The 17,132-nt window shown below is 42.8% G+C and overlaps 1 protein-coding gene across 11 annotated transcripts in view; it reads left to right on the forward strand.

Moving 5' to 3' along the window:
• chd6 (chromodomain helicase DNA binding protein 6) overlaps nt 1-16,721 on the forward strand; it is a 107,136-nt gene extending 90,415 nt beyond the window's left edge. For 10 of the 11 annotated variants that reach the window (XM_021568393.2, XM_021568392.2, XM_021568383.2 and 7 more), the window contains exons 36-38: nt 5,705-5,848; nt 14,894-14,998; nt 15,200-16,721. In XM_021568393.2, coding sequence (XP_021424068.2) covers nt 5,705-5,848; nt 14,894-14,998; nt 15,200-16,294 — 1,344 coding nt within the window. In that variant the 3' untranslated portion in view covers nt 16,295-16,721. The remainder of the gene's footprint in view (nt 1-5,704; nt 5,849-14,893; nt 14,999-15,199) is intronic. The other variant, XM_021568394.2, reaches the window with a different exon arrangement.
• Nucleotides 16,722-17,132: the final 411 nt, after the last annotated feature.

Below are 17,132 nucleotides of genomic sequence, written 5' to 3' on the forward strand. Positions count from 1 at the left end.
ACTGATTGTTGTCCTATGGGCAGAGTCTCCCACCTCAGCTGTAGATCTCTGCAGTTCATCCAGAGTGATCATGGGCCTTTTGGCTGCATCTCTGATCAGTCTTCTCCTTGTATGAGCTGAAAGTTTAGAGGGACGGCCAGGTCTTGGTAGATTTGCAGTGGTCTGATACTCCTTCCATTTCAATATTATCGCTTGCACAGTGCTCCTTGAGATGTTTAAAACTTGGGAAATCTTTTTGTATCCAAATCCGGCTTTAAACTTCTTCACAACAGTATCTCGGACCTGCCTGGTGTGTTCCTTGCTCTTCATGATGTTCTCTGCACCTTTAACGGACCTCTGAGACTATCACAGTGCAGGTGCATTTATACGGAGACTTGATTACACACATGTGGATTGTATTTATCATCATTAGTCATTTAGGTCAACATTGGATCATTCAGAGATCCTCACTGAACTTCTGGAGAGAGTTTGCTGCACTGAAAGTAAAGGGGCTGAATAATTTTGCACGCCCAATTTTTCAGTTTTTGATTTGTTAAAAAAGTTTGAAATATCCAATAAATGTCGTCCCACTTCATGATTGTGTCCCACTTGTTGTTGATTCTTCACAAAAAAATACAGTTTTATATCTTTATGTTTGAAGCCTGAAATGTGGCAAAAGGTCGCAAAGTTCAAGGAGGCCGAATACTTTCGCAAGGCACTGTATATATATATATATTATATTATATTATATATCTATATCTATCTCACACACACACACACACACACACACACACAAGTAATAGCGAAGTCAGTTTGTCATATTTCTGCCTTGCTGGAGCTGCCCCGGTCAACTGTAAGTGCTGTTATTGTGACGTGGAAACATCTAAGAGCAACAACTGCTCAGCCGCGAAGTGGTAGGCCACACAAGCTCACAGAACGGGACCGCTGAAACGCGTAGTGCGTAAAAATAGTCTATTCTTGGTTGCAACACTTACTACGGAGTTCCAAACTGCCTCTGGAAGCAACATCCGCACACAAACTGTTTCTCCGGAGCTTCATGAAATTAGTTTCCATAGCTGAGCAGCCGCACACAAGCCGAAGTTTACCATGCGCAATGCCAAGCGTCTGCTGGAGTGGTGTAAAGCTTGCCGCCATTGGACTCTGGAGCATTGGGAACGCGTTCTCTGGAGCGATAAATCACTCTTCACCATCTGACACTCCAACGGACAAATCTGGATTGGGCGGATGCCAGGAGATTGCTACCTACCCCAATGCATAGTGCCAACTAAAGTTTGGTGGGGGAGGAATAATGGTTCAGGCTAGGACCCTTAGTTCCAGTGAAGGGAAATCTTAACTCTACAGCATACAATGACATTCTAGATCATTCTGTGCTTCCAACTTTGTGGCAACAGTTTGGGGAAGGCCTGTTCCTGTTTCAGCATGACAATGCCCCTGTACACAAAGCGAAGTCCATACAGAAATGGTTTGTCGAGATCGGTGTGGAAGAACTTGACTGGTCTGCACAGAGCCCTGACCTCGACCGCATCGAATGCCTTTGGGATGAATTGGAACGCCGACTGCGAACCAGGCCTAATCGTCCAACATCAGTGCCTGATCTCACTAATGGTCTTGTGGCAGAATGGAAGCAAGTCCCAGCAGCAATGTTCCAACCTCTAGTGGAAAGTCTTGCCAGAAGATTGGAGGCTGTTATAGCAGCAAATGGGTGACCACCTCCATATTAATGCCTATGATTTTGGAATGAGATGTTCGATGAGCAGGAGTCCATATACATTTGGTCATGTAGTTTATATACACTGAACAAAAATATAAACGCAACATGGAAAGTGTTGGTCCCAAGTTTCATGACCTGAAAAAAAAAATCCCAGAAATTGTCCATAAAGCTTCTTTCTCTCAAATGATGTGCACAAATTTGTTTATAACCCTGTTAGTGAGAATCTCTCCTTTGCCAAGATAATCCATCCACCAGGTGTGGAATATCAAGAAGCTGATTAAACAGCATGATAATTACACAGTTGCACCTTGTGCTGGGAACAGTGAAAGACCACTTTTTTAATGTGCGCTTTTGTTACACAACACAATGCTGCAGATGTCTCAAGTTTTGAGGGAGCATGCAATTGGCATGCTGACTGCAGGAAAGTCCACCAGAGCTGTTGCCAGAGAATTGAATGTTCATTTCTCAACCATAAACTGCGTCCAATATTGTTTTAGAGAATTTGGCAGTACGTCCAACCGGCCACACAACCGCAGACCACTTCAGCCCAGTACCTCCACAACCGGCTTTTCCACCTGCGGAATCGTCTGAGGAAGGGGTGGAAGGAGGGAGGGCCTGGCTACCAAGTCGGTGGGCTTATGACCTCCAAGGCCCATAGATTAGCCAGCAGCATACCACCCTGCATACCACTCCGCTTGCTTCTGAAGCTAAGCAGGGTTGGTCCTGGTCAGTTCCTGGATGGGAGACCAGATGCTGCTGGAAGTGGTGTTAGAGAGCCAGTAGGAGGCACTTTTTCCTCTGGTCTAAAAAAAAATGTATATCCCAGTGATTGGGGACACTGCCCTGTGTAGGGTGCCGTCTTTCGGATAGGATGTTAAACAGGTGTCCTGACTGAGGTCATTAAAAGAACCCATGGCACTTATTGTAAGAGTAGGGGTGTTAACCCCGGTGTCCTGACTAAATTCCCAATCTGGCCCTCAAACCAACTCGGTCACCTAATAATCCCCAGTTTATAATTGGCTAATTAATCCCCCTCCTCTCCCCTGTAACTATTCCCTAGGTCGTTGCTGCAAATGAGAACGTGTTCCCAGTCAATTTACCTGGTAAAATAACAGATAAATAAATAAAAAATTAGAGCCTAATGAATGTATTTATTTTGACTGATTTCCTTGTGTACTGTAACTCAGTAAAAAAATATAATTGTTGCATGTTGCGTTCATATTTTTGTTCAGTATAGTTAAATTTGATCTTTAGAAAGAGGGGCGCTGTGATACTATGTTTTTGTTTTGTATCTGTTTTTTTTTAAGCCAAACTTTTTACTTTTGCCTGGGTAACCTCTGGTACCAGAGCATTCCACGATGACATGGCTCTATAAATAACTGAGCTATGCATTAATTCTGTTTTTGGTTCATATATCATTTTATTTATTTTTTACTTTTATTTAACTAGGCAAGTCAGTAAAGAACAAATTCTTATTTTCAATGACTGCCTAGGAACAGGTGGTTAACTGCCTTGTTCAGGGGCAGAACAACAGATCTTTACCTTGTCAGCTCAGGGATTCGATCTTGCAACCTTTAGTGGCGTGTTTGGTGGATTATGTATGTCTGTTTGAAGTGTTTGCAAGGATATACAAGTGGGTGGGCATTTAAAACAAACATGTTTATAATTCAAGACTAGTAGAGAAGTAGTCGATTTCCCCTCAACCATGAGACTATCATGCATTTTGTTGATGTTCGTTCTGTGTGTGCAGTTAAGGGCAAGGAGTGCTGCTTTGTTTTGAGGCAACTGCAGCTATACCAGGGTTTTCTTTGCTGCACCTGACCATATTACCGGACAGTAATCAAAATGAGACCAGATCAAAGCCTCAACAACTAGTACAAAATAACATATAACATACTGAACTCTCCCCATCTTCACAACAACTTTGTCAATATGACTTGAACATGATAACTGACCATCCAGTGTTGCTCCTAGGAGTTTGTCTTCTTGTTCAATGGTCACACAATTAATGCACAACTTCAGTTGAGATTTAGGTCTTAAGAATGCTTTGAACCGAATACAATGCCTTTGATTTTATGCATTTAAGACCAATTTATTGTTAATTGCCCATTTTGACACTGACTGGAACTCCTTGCTAAGAGTCTCAGTGAGCTCACTGGCTGCAGGTGCTGATGTGTACAGTCGTGGCCAAAGGTTTTGAGAATTACACAAATATACATGTTCACAAAGTCTGCTGCCTCAGTTTGTATGATGGCAATTTGCATATACTCCAGGATGTTATGAAGAGTGATCAGATGAATTGCAATTAATTGCAAATCCCTCTTTGCCATGCAAAATGTACTGAATCCCCCCCAAAAAACATTTCCACTGCATTTCAGCCCTGCCACAAAAGGACCAGCTGACATCATGTCAGTGATTCTCTCGTTAACACAGGTGTGAGTGTTGACGAGGGCAAGGCTGGAGATCACTCTGTCATGCTGATTGAGTTCGAATAACAGACTGGACGCTTCAAAAGGAGGGTGGTGCTTGAATCATTGTTCTTCCTCTGTCAACCATGGTTACCTACTAGGAAACACGTGCCGTCATCATTGCTTTGCACAAAAAGGGCTTCACAGGCAAGGATATTGCTGCCAGTAAGATTGCACCTAAATCAACCATTTATGGGATCATCAAGAACTTCAACGAGAGTGGTTCAATTGTTGTGAAGAAGGCTTCAAGGTGCCCAAGAAAGTCCAGCAAGCGCCAGGACCGTCTCCTAAAGTTGATTCAGCTGCGGGATTGGGGCACCACCAGTACAGAGCTTGCCCAGTAATGGCAGCAAGCAGGTGTGAGTGCATCTGCACGCACAGTGAGGCAAAGATTTTGAGGATGGCCTGGTGTCAGGAAGGGCAGCAAAGAAGCCACTTCTCTCCAGGAAAAACATCAGGGACAGACTGATATTCTGCAAAAGGTACAGGGATTGGACTGCTGAGGACGGGGGTAAAGTAATTTTCTCTGATGAATCCCCTTTCCGATTGTTTGGGGCATCCGGAAAAAAGCTTGTCCGGAGAAGACAAGGTGAGCGCTATCATCAGTCCTGTGTCATGCCAACAGTAAAGCATCCTGAGACCATTCATGTGTGGGGTTGCTTCTCAGCCAAGGGAGTGGGCTCACTCACAATTTTGCCTTAGAACACAGCCATGAATAAAGAATGGTACCAACACATCCTCTGAGAACAACTTCTCCCAACCATCCATGAACAGTTTGGTGACGAACAATACCTTTTCCAGCATGATGGAGCACCTTGACATAAGGCAAATGTGATAACTAAGTGGCTCGGGGAACAAAACATCAATATTTTGGGTCCATGGCCAGGAAACTCCCCAGACCTTAATCCCATTGATAACTTGTGATCAATCCTCAAGAGGCGGGTGGATAAAACAAAACCCCACAAATTCTGACAAACTCCAAGCATTGATTATGCAAGAATGGGCTGCCATCAGTCATCAGTCATGTGGCCCAGAAGTTAATTGACAGCATGCCAGGGCAGATTGCAGAGGTCTTGAAAAAGAAGGGTCAACACTGCAAATATTGACTCTTTGCATCAACGCCCTGTAATTGTCAATAAAAGCCTTTGACACTTATGAAATGCTTGTAATTATACTTCAGTATTCCATAGTAACATCTGACAAAAATATCTGAACACTGAAGCAGCAAACTTTGTGGAAATTAATATTTGTGTCATTCTCAACTTTTGGCCACAACTGTAGTGTGCAATTGTCAGCATACATGGTCATTTTAGCTTCTTGTAAGACAAATGGCAAATAATTTGAAAAAAATAGAGAAAAGTAGCGGCACAAGGAAACTGCCCTGAGGGATACTGCACTGTACATATGATGTTAGAGAAGCTTTCATTGACGAATACTCTTGAGTTCTATTGGATAAGTAACTCTCCAACCACATGATGACAGGTGATGTTGTAGTGTGCTGATCTTGCCAAATCTGGGGTTTCAGTCTCCTGGCGCAGCGATGTTGCACAGCTTTGTGGAGCGGCCCAAACAGCGGAGACATCGCTGCAAAGACCCCACCAAGCTGGACGTCAACTCCCTAACAGGGGAGGAGAGGGTGCCCGTGGTCCACAGAAGCACTGGCCGCAGGGTAACCTTTTTGACACACAACCACACACCAACACTGATGCACGAGCACACTTAACATCACTGACATGAAACATGTTTCCATTCAACCATATGATAGTAAAGTACCTGTCGGATAACAAAAACTTATGTTTTAAGACAATATTCCAATGTCTTTTTGGTCTCCTTTCTTTTGCTCCTGTGCTGTGTGCACTGTGCAACTTCCAACAGAATCGGTTGATTCCCCTTCTAACGATACCCTTTTTATGTCTCAACTTCCACAACAGAGCAGACCCTAATAAAAATGGGAATATCAGTGAACATGACTGGAATATTAATGCTCAGTTTCTGTCGCGCACAGCATTGCGGTACCACGCACTGCTAGCAGCATTTTAGCCACTTGATTTCAACATCTAAACTAAATGAACAGGCCATGTTGTTCAAACAGTTGCAGACCGACAGGATTCATAACAATTCCACTGTTCTACCTTTGTTAACAAGCAAATAGATCCACGTTGGCTTTAAATTTAAAGATTAGCTGGCTACTCACTAGCATGTGGGCTTGTGCTTGAGAGATTGTTCATGAGACCTGTGTTAATTTTCTATAATGCCTACTACCAGAAGTTGGTCATTATTAGTGGATGTGCATGGTTCTGAAAAAAATACATTTTTATAGACATACTTGAAAGTCAGTCATTATTGCAGAAAAGTAGGTTAACCTCCTAGAGTCCGTCTGCTCCCCCGCAAAAATATAATTAGCATAATAAAAGTTGAAGCTAGAGTGATCTGTTATTTTTTACATTGGAATCGTATCATTCCACCGCACCTGCCGATGTCGCACTTCTACATTTGCATTGAAAGGTGACAGCTAGAGCGTCCATAGCGCCCAAACAGTTTGGGCTACGCAGTTAGCGCTAGGAAAAACTTTATGGAAGTATACAGTACCAGTCAAAAGTTTGGACACCTACTCATTCAAGGGTTTCTTTATTTTTACTATTTTCTACATTGTAGAATAATAGTGAAAGACATCAGACCTATTAGATAACACATGGAATCATGTAGTAACCAAAAAAGTGTTAAACAAATCTAAATATATTTATATTTTTGATTCTTCAAAGTAGCCACCCTTTGCCTTGATGACAGCTTTGCACAAATCAAGATGGTGCATTCGGAAAGTATTGAGACCCCTTGACATTTTCCACAATTTGTTACGTTGATTGGGTTTTAAAAAATCATTCAAAAAGGATTTTAAAAAAAATAATCAATCTACACACAATAAATACCCCATAATGACAAGTTAAAACAGGTTTTTAGACATTTATGCAGATACATTAAAAATAATAAACTGATCACATTTACATAATTATTCAAACCATTTACTCACTACTTTGTTGATGCACCTTTTGCAGCAATTACAGCCTCAAGTCTAATGGGTATATGACGCTGCAAGCTTGGCACACCTATATTTGGGGAGTTTCTCCCATTCCTTTCTGCAGAACCTCTTAAACTCTGCCAGATTGGATGGGGAGCTTCGCTATTTTCAGGTCTCCAGAGATGCTCGATCGGGTTGAAGTCCAGGCTCTGGCTGGGCCACTCAAGGACATTCAGATACTTGTCCCGAAGCTACTCCTGCATTGTTTTGGTACCCTTCCCCAGATCTGTGCCTCGAAACAATCCTGTCTCGGAGCTCAAAATCAAATCAAAGAATTGTATTTGTCACATGCGCTGAATAACAGATGTAGACCTTACAGTGAAATGCTTACTTACAAGCCCTTAAACAACAATGCAGTTTTAATACAAAATAAGTGGTAAAATAATTATTAAAAAGCTAAAATAACGAGGCATATATATATATATATATATAGAAGCTGTGTGTGTGTGTGTGTGTGTGTATATATATATATATATATACATACATACACATACATACATACATACATACATACATACATACATACATACATACATACATACATACATACATACATACATACATACATACATACATACATACATACATACATACATACACACACATACACACATACAGCGACAATGTGTTGGGGAACAGGTTAGTCGAGGTAATTGACTTAATATGTACATGTAGGTAGAGGTAAAGTGAATATGCGTAGATAATAAACAGAGTAGCAGCAGCGTAAAAATAGGGGGGTTAATGCAACTAGCCATAATTTTTTTTATCTGTTCTTGAGTCTTATGGCTTGGGGATAATAGCTGTTAAGAAGCCTTTTGGACCTAGACTTGGAGTTCCGGTACCGCTTGCCGTGCGGTAGCAGTGCCTTGCGGTCGGAGGCCGAGCAGTGCCATACCAGGCGGTGATGCAACCATTCAGGATGCTCTTGATGGTGCAGCTGTAGAACTTTGAGGGTCTGAGGACCCATGCCAAATCTTTTCTGTCTCCTGATGGGGAATAGGCTTTGTCGTACCCTCTTCACGACTGTCTTGGTGTGTTTTGGACCATGAAAGTTTGTTGGTGATATGGACACCAATGAACTTGAAGCTCTCAACCTGCTCCACTACAGCCCTATCGATGAGAATGGGGGCATGCTCGGCCACCCTTTTCCTGTTGTCCACGATCATCTCCTTTGTCTTGAGAGGTTGTTATCCTTGTACCACACTGCCAGGTCTCTGACATCCTCCCTATAAGCTGTCTCATCGTTGTCTGTGATCAGGCATACCACTGTTGTGTCGTCTGCAAACTTAATGATGGTGTTGGAGTCATGCTTGGCCATGCAGTCATGGGTGAACATGGAGTACAGGCGGGGGACTGAGCAAGCATCTCTGAGGGGCCCCCGTGTTGAGGATCAGCGTGGCAGATGTTGTTACCTACCCTTTACCACCTGGGGGCGGCCCGTCAGGAAGTGTAGGATCCTGTTGCAGAGGGAGGTGTTTATTCCCAGGGTCCTTAGCTTAGTGATGAACTTTATTAAGGGCACTATGGTGTTTAACGCTGAGCTGTAGCCAATGAATAGTATTCTCACGTAGGTGTTGCTTTAGTCCAGGTGGGAAAAGGGCAGTGTGAAGTGCAATAGAGATTGCATCTGTTGGGGCCGTATGCAAATTGGAGTGAGTCTAGGGTTTCTAATGGTGTTGATGTGAGCCATGAGTGCTACGGGTTGGTAGTCATTTAGGCAGGTTACCTTGGTGTTCTTTGCTTTATCACAGGGACTATGTTGGTCTGCTTGAAACATGTTGGTATTACAGACTCGGTCAGGGACAGGTTGAAAATGTCAGTGAAGACACTTGCCAGCTGGTCAGCGCATGCTCTGAGTACACGTCCTGATAATTTGTCTGGCCCTGCAGCCTTGAAAGTTGACCTGTTTAAAGGTCTTACTCAGATCGGCTACGGAGAGCGTGATCACACAGTCGTCCGGAACAGCTAGTGCTCTCATGCATGCTTCAGTGTTGCTTGCCTCGAAGCGCAAATAGAAGTAATTTAGCTCGTCTGGTAGGCTTGTGTAGGCAGCACTAGGCAGCTCACGGCTGTGCTTTCCCTTGTAGTCCGTAATAGTTTGCAAGCTGTACCACATCCGGCAAACGTCAGAGCCGATGCGGTAGGATTCAGTCTTAGTCCTGTATTGATGCTTTGACTGTTTGATGGTTCGTCGGAGGGCATAGCGGGATTTCTTATAAGCTTCCGGGTTAGAGTCCCGCTCCTTGAAAGTGGCAGCTCTACCATTCAGCTCAGTGCAAATGTTGCCTGTAATCCATGGTTTCTGGTTGGGCTATGTACGTAGAGTCACTGTGGGGACGACGTCATCGATGCACTTATTGATGAAGCCAGTGACTGATGTGGTGTACTCCTCAATGCCATTGGAAGAATTCCGAAACATATTCCAGTCTGTGCTAGCAAAACAGTCCTGTAGCTTAGCATCTGTGTCATCTGACCACTTCTGTATTGCGCGAGTCACTGGTACTTCCTGCTTTAGTTTTTTCTTGTGAGCAGGAATCAGGGTGATAGAATTATGGTCAGATCTGCCAAATGGAGGGTGGAGAGCTTTGTAAACGTCTCTGTGTGGAGTAAAGGTGTTTTTTTTTTCCCCCTCTGGTTGCAAATGTAACATGCTGGTCGAAATTAGGTAAAATTGTTTTGTTTCCCAGCATTAAAGTCCCCAGCCACTAGGAGCGCCACCTCTGGATGAGCATTTACTTGTTTTCTTATGGCCTTATACAGCTCGTTGAGTGCTGTCTATTGACCACCACAAACCGATGCTGACACTAAGACAGATGAAAACTATAGTTCAAAACTCTCTTGATAAATATTGTGGTCTACAGCTTATCATGAGATACTTTACCACAGGCGAGCAAAACATAGAGACTTCATTAATATTAGATTTCGTGCACCAACTGTTATTGTCAAATATACACAGACCGCCACCCCTTGTCTTACCGGAGGCAGCTACTCTATCTTGCCGATGCACGGAAAACCCAGCAAGCATGTCGTCATTCAGCCACGAATCGGTGAAACATAAGATATTACCATTTTGAATGTCCCGTTGTTAGGATAGTCTTGATCGGAGCTCATCCAGTTTATTATCCAATGATTGCACGTTGGCTAATAGGACTGACATTAGAGGTGGGTTACCCACTCTGGTTCTTACAATGCACCCCGACCTATGACCCCTATATCTCTTGACTCTTCTTCATACAAATGACGGGGATATGGGCCTTGTCCGGTGTCTGAAGTAAATCCTTTGCGTCCGACTCATTAAAGAAAAAAATCTTTGTCCAGTACAAGGTGAGCAATAGCTGTTCTGATTATCAGAAACTATTTTTGGTCATAAGAGACGGTGGCAGAAACATTATGCACAAAATAAGTTAGAAATGACATGAAAGAATACACAATAGCACAAATGGTTAGGTGCCTGTAAAACGGCAGCCATTCTACTACTCTACGGACAAATTTTTTCGACCTCATTGCTTGGTTTTTGCTCTGACATGTACTGTCAACTGTGGGACCTTATATGGACAGGTGTGTGCCTTTCCTAATCATGTCCAATCAATTGAATTTACCACAGGTGGACGCCAATCAAGTTGTTGAAACATCTCAAGGATGATCAATGGAAACAGGATGCACCTGAGCTCCATTTCGAGTCTCATTTGCAAAGGATCTGAATACTTTTTTAAATAAGGTATCTGTTTTTTGTTATAATACTTTTTCAGAAAATAAAACTTTTCGCTTTGTCATGAGGGGTTTTGTTGTATTTAAACCATTTTAGAATAGGGCTGTTTTGTAACAAAATGTGGAAAAAGTCAAGGGGTCTGAGTACTTTCCCAATGCACTGTATATTGTGAATCGCCCATAAGTTTGAAAAAAATCAAGATACAATTTTCAAGCCATATCGCCCAGCCCTACGACAGGCCTGATGGAAACAGAAAACTGTGGGTAAACTTCAAAACATCAAAACAAAATACGTTCCTCAGTGGTGGATACTGTTTTTGGTATGTGAATTAGATAAATTGCCTTCACTGTACTCCTTGACATTCTACATTTTGTTGTGTTGCAGCCTGAATTCAAAATGTATTAAATATGTTTTTTATTTTTTTATCTAACCAATCTACACCCCATAATGACAAAGTAAAAACATATTTTTTGCAAACTTATTGAAAGTGAAATACAGATATATCTCATTTATGTATGTATTCATACCCAAGTCAATACTTTGTAGAATCACCTTTGGCAGCGATTACAAATGTAAGTCTCTAGGATCTTTCCACACCTGGATTGTGCAACATTTGCCCATTATTCTTTCAAAATTCTTTAAACTCTGTCAAATTAGTTGTTGATCATTGCTAGACAACCATTTTCTGGGATTGCCATAGATTTTCAAGTCCTGTCAAAACTGTAACTCAGCCATTCAGTAACATTCACTGTTTTCTTGGTAAACAACTCCAGTGTAGATTGATCTTGTGTTTTAGATTATTGTCCTGCTGAAAGGTGAATTCATCTCTGTGTTTGATAAAAAGCAGACCGAATCAGGTTTTCTGCTTGTATTTTGCCTTTGAATAGCTCTATTCCATGTATTTTTTATCTTGAGAAACTCCCCAGTCCTTAACGATTATAGGCATAGTCATAACATGATGCAGCCACCAATATGCTTGAAAATATGCAGAGTGGTACTCCGTAATGTGCTGTATTGGATTTGCCCCAAACATAACACTTTGTATTCAGCACAAAGTTTATTGCTCTGACACATTTTTTGCAGTATTACTTTATTGCCTTGTTGCAAACAGGATGCATGTTATGGAATATTTTTATTCTTCCTTTTCACTGTCATTTAGGTTAGTATTGTGGCGCAACTACAATGTTGTTCATCCATCCTCAGTTTTCTCCTACCACAGCCTTAAAGTCACCATTTGCCTCATAGTGAAATCCCTGAGTGGTTTCTTTCCTCTCCGGCAACTGAGTTAGGAAGAACACCTGTATCTTTGTGGTGACTGGGTGTATTGATACACCATCCAAAGTGTAATTAATAACTGTACCATGCTCAAAGGGATATTTAATGTTTGCTTTTCAAATGTTTTATCCATCTACCAATAGATGTCCTTTTTGCGAGGCAATGGAAAACCTCCCTGCTCATTTTGGTTGAATCTGTGTTTGAAATTCATTGCTTGACTGCGGGACCTTAAAGACACTATTATTGCACACAGAATGAGTCCATGCAATTTATTATGTGACTTGTTAAGCAACTGTTTACTGCTGAACTTATTTAGGCTTGCCATAACAAAGGGGTTGAATACTTAGTGACTTAAGACATTTCAGCTTTTCTGTTTATTTAACTGGCAAAAAAATTAAATTAAAAAAATACATCCACTTTGACATTATGGGGTATTGTGAGTGACAACATAATCTCTAATCTCAAAATCTCTTTAATCTATTTTAAATTCAGGCTTCATCACAAAATGTGGGAAAAGGGGTGAAAACTTCCTGAAGGCACTGTATGTGACAAATGGCAGTGGAAATACTTTTTTGCGCAAATGTTAATAGAATAACCATGTCACAGTAAACTTGCAGTCATGTGATGTTGCGTGTTCCTCCTACAATTACTTTTTACATATTTTTGTTAGAGCCTTATTCTAAAATTGATTAAATAAATAAAAATCCTCATCAAGCTACACACAACACCGCATAATGACAAAGTGTAAAAAAGGTTTAGACATTTTTGCAAATGTATTACAATTTTTTTTAATGATTTATTTACATAAGTATTCAGACCCTTTGCTATGAGACTTGATATTGAGCTCCGGTGCATCCTGTTTCCATGGATCTTCCTTGATGTTTCTACAACTTGATTTGAGTCCACCTGTGGTAAATTCAATTGATTGGACATGAAAGGCACACACCCACAGTGCATGTCAGAGCAAAAACCAAGCAATGAGGTCGAAGCAATTGTCCGTAGAGCTCCGAGACGGGATTGTGTCGAGGCACAGATCTGGGGAAAGGTACCAAAAAATGTCTGCAGCATTGAAGGTGACCAAGAACACAGTGGCCTCCATTATTCTTAAATGGAGGAAGTTTGGAACCACCAAGAATCTTCCTAGAGCTGGCCGCCCAGCCAAACTGAGCAATCGAGTTAGAAGGGCCTTGATCAAGGAGGTGACCAAGAATCCGATGGTTACTCTGACAGAGCTCCAGAGTTCCTCTGTGGAGATGGGAGAACCTTCCAGAAGGGCAACCATCTCTGCAGCACTCCACCAATCAGGCCTTTATGGCAGAGTGGCCAGACGGAAGCAACTCCTCAGTAAAAGGCACATGACAGCCCGCTTAGAGTTTGCCAAAGGGCACCTAAAGGACTCTCAGACCATGAGAAACAAGATTCTATGGTCTGATGATACCCAGATTGAACATCCCCACAGCACGATGGCAGCATCATGCTGTGGGGATGTTTTTCAGCGACAGGGACTGGGAGACTAGTCAGGATCAAGGGAAATATGAAATCAGGACCTCAGACTGGGGCAAAGGTTCACCTTCCAATAGGATAACGACCCTAAGCACACAGCCAAGACAATGCAGGAATGGCTTCGAGTCAAGTCTCTGAATGTCATTGTGTGGCCCTGTCAGAGCCTGAACTTGAACCCATTCGAACATCTCTGAAGAGACCTAAAAATAGTTGTGCAACGATGCTCCCCATCCAACCTGACAAAGCTTGAGAGGATCTGCAGAGAATAATGGGAGAAACTCCCCAAATACAGGTGTGCCAAGCTTGTAGCATCATACCCAAGAAGACTCAAGGCTGTAATTGCTGCTTGGTGCTTCAACAAAGTACTGAGTAAAGGGTCTGACTACTAATGTAAATGTGATATTTCATTTTTTTATTTGTAATACATTTGCAAAATGTTATAAAAACCTGTCTTTGCATTGTAGTTATGGGGTATTGTGTGTCAATTGATGTGGGGGGGGGGAACTATTTAGAATAAGGCTGTAACGTAACAAAATATGGAAAAGGTCAAGGGGTCTGAGTACTTTCCGAATGCACTGTTCAGTTTATTAGGCTGCAGAGGAAATAAGAACTTCCCAGGGTGGTGAAAGTGCACGCTGAGCTTGATGGTCTTCATTTGTATGATGATGACGGTGTTTGGCTGCCAATTGACAAATACAAATTATCTTGCTCTTATCCATAATTTCATCACCCTCTGCATTGTATCCTGTCTGGAAATTGTTGGCTACACCATACCAGAGTTGGCACATTTGTTGTTTGTGGCAAAACCATCAACTGTTGAAAATAGGATGGAAACTCATAACTTGTTTTTAATTTGGTAAATGAGGAGTTATTATACGATACGAAGTTATTTGATGGAAACTTTACAATATTCGCTTGAAAATCTAGCTAGTTAACACGTGAATGAAGACACTTCTCCCCACCCAACTGTACTACTTCACATTGATCAAATACACTCATTTGATAAGACATAACTTTCAGGAATTTGCATGAAATGTCATGTTTGGCTTGCTTTGACAAGATTACAACCTGAATTACACACAAATGCATCAGTTATATTTATGGTATGTGTGTGTACAACTGATTAAAGGCTGTATATTCCTGTTCTGTAGCTTGGGGGTGCTATGGCTCCAGCAATCAAGGAGCTCTCCCGATGGCTGGATGCGAATACTGAGTACTACGTGGCACCCGACTGGGCAGATGTTGTGAAACACTCTGTGAGTAGCATGGAATTTTCACTCTCTCTCATCCATACTATTGTCTCATCAAATAGTTTCATTAGAATGCCATTTTTAATTTGGCATTTGTACATCTTGAGTAGCACAGACAGTTCTCAGAACCTACTGCCTTACAAAGAGTAAGGATGTCCTTCAAAACACTTCCTGCATTTCCCTCAAGCTAATGCCTTGTGTTTCCAGGGCTTTCTTCCCGAGGGAAAGTACACGCGCATACTCACAGAGCCCGTGTGTCGTGACCAAGGGCCCCGCCGCCGGGGCCGTCGTCCTCGCAGCGAGATGCCCAAGCCCCTCCTCTCGGAGTCACCCATGGGCCCACTCTTCATGAACGGCAGCCTGATCGGCAGCATGGACTTGGTCAGCCTCCAGAACCTCCGCAATGTCCAGGGCATCCCACTCACGGGCCTGATGGGATTCCCCCATGGCTTCGCCGTGTCCGCTGGTGAAGATGCCAAGAACGGCCTGAGCATGCTTCCCATGATGCTCCACGGCATACATGGCTCCCCCCACATGTTCAGTGTTCAGGGGCTGATGGGGCAGCCGCCCACAAGCTCCGCTCCCACCTCCTCAGCGACTGCAGTTAGCACCACTACGGCTTCCTCCGCGGCCAGTAGCCCCTCACGAGGCCCCAGCCAGGCGTCTTCGAGCACACAGGCAGATGGCTCCGGCATGCAGTCTGACGGAGAGAGAAAGAGGGAGGACAAGCAGTCGACAGAGGAAAAGCAACTAGGTGCGATAGGCAGCCACAGCATCGCAGCCATCACCACTGCGGCGGCCAGCAGCAGCAGTGGCGTCAGCAGTAGCAGTGGCAGCCACCTGGCCTTCAACCCTTTCCTTGTTCCAGGGTTGTCCCATGGACTGCTGTACCCTCACATGTTCCTCCCACACGGGGGCATCATGGCACTGCCAGGCATGCCGCCCACAGAGTCCTCCGGCAGCCCTAAGAGGAAGAAGAAAAGAACAAGGGAGGAAGGGGTGGTGGAGGAGGCAAGCAGCCACAGCCACTTACAGACAGACAGTGGGCCTCCGAAAACACCCAGCGATGGTCAGACTGGGGAGAGCACGGTTGACCAGGCCGGGCCGGAGGCTAGGGAGCATCAGAAGGAGGACAACGTTCAGGAGGAGGTCACGGGACACGACTCCCATGCTTCTCCAGAGAACCCAGAGAAGAGCATTGAAGAGGAGAGAGAAACAAAGGAGAATAGAGTGATGGAGGAGGAAAAACTGCCTGGAGATGAGGAGGAGAGAGAGCCAAGGGGGGCACAGGATTCACAATAGACATCTCCCTCTTTCTTACCGTGCAAAAGTGTAAAGTTTGTGGTGTGTAAGTTAATGTTCCTGTAAAGACTTTTATTATCCACTTAATGTTTATAGAGCTCCTGCCCTGTAGCAAACTTGTGATTATGTTAAACTGTATATACCCACACATGCTCCATTCAAGAACTTCATGAAAGTGATGGACACTCCTGCATGCAAACACACACTTGCAAGCAACTGAAGGGAGGAACTGCTAATCAGTATTACAGATCAAGTCACAGATCAAGCAGCCTTGGCGGTCTGCTGCATCATGATCGTGGCACTTTAAAGCTGCAATATGTAACTTTTTAGGCAACCTGACCAAATTCACATAGAAATGTGAGATATAGATCTGTCATTGTCATTGAAAGCAAGTCTAAGAAGCGGTAGATCTGTTCTGTGCGCTATTTCTATGCTCCCCGTTCTTAAGTTTTGTTTTTGCGTCTTTTATTTTGTTTTGTACACCAGCTTCAAACAGCTGAAAATAAAACATTTTTGGTTATTGAAAGTACACTATCGTTCAAAAGTTTGGGGTCACTTAGAAATGTCCTTGTTTTTTAAATAAAAGTGCAGTATTGACATTGTTAATGTTGTAAATTACTATTGTAGCTGGAAACGGCTGATTTTAAAAATATATATATAAAAAAATGGAATATCTACATTGGTGTACAGAGGCCCATTATCAGCAACCATCACTCCTGTGTTCCAATGGCACGTTGTGTTAGCTAATCCAAGTTTATCCTTTTAAAAGGCTAATTGATCATTAGAAAACCCTTTTGCAATTATGTTAGCAGAGCTGAAAACTGTTGTGCTGATTTAA

This window comes from Oncorhynchus mykiss, chromosome 17, assembly GCF_013265735.2.
Source record: "Oncorhynchus mykiss isolate Arlee chromosome 17, USDA_OmykA_1.1, whole genome shotgun sequence".
NCBI classification, from domain to species: domain Eukaryota; kingdom Metazoa; phylum Chordata; class Actinopteri; order Salmoniformes; family Salmonidae; genus Oncorhynchus; species Oncorhynchus mykiss.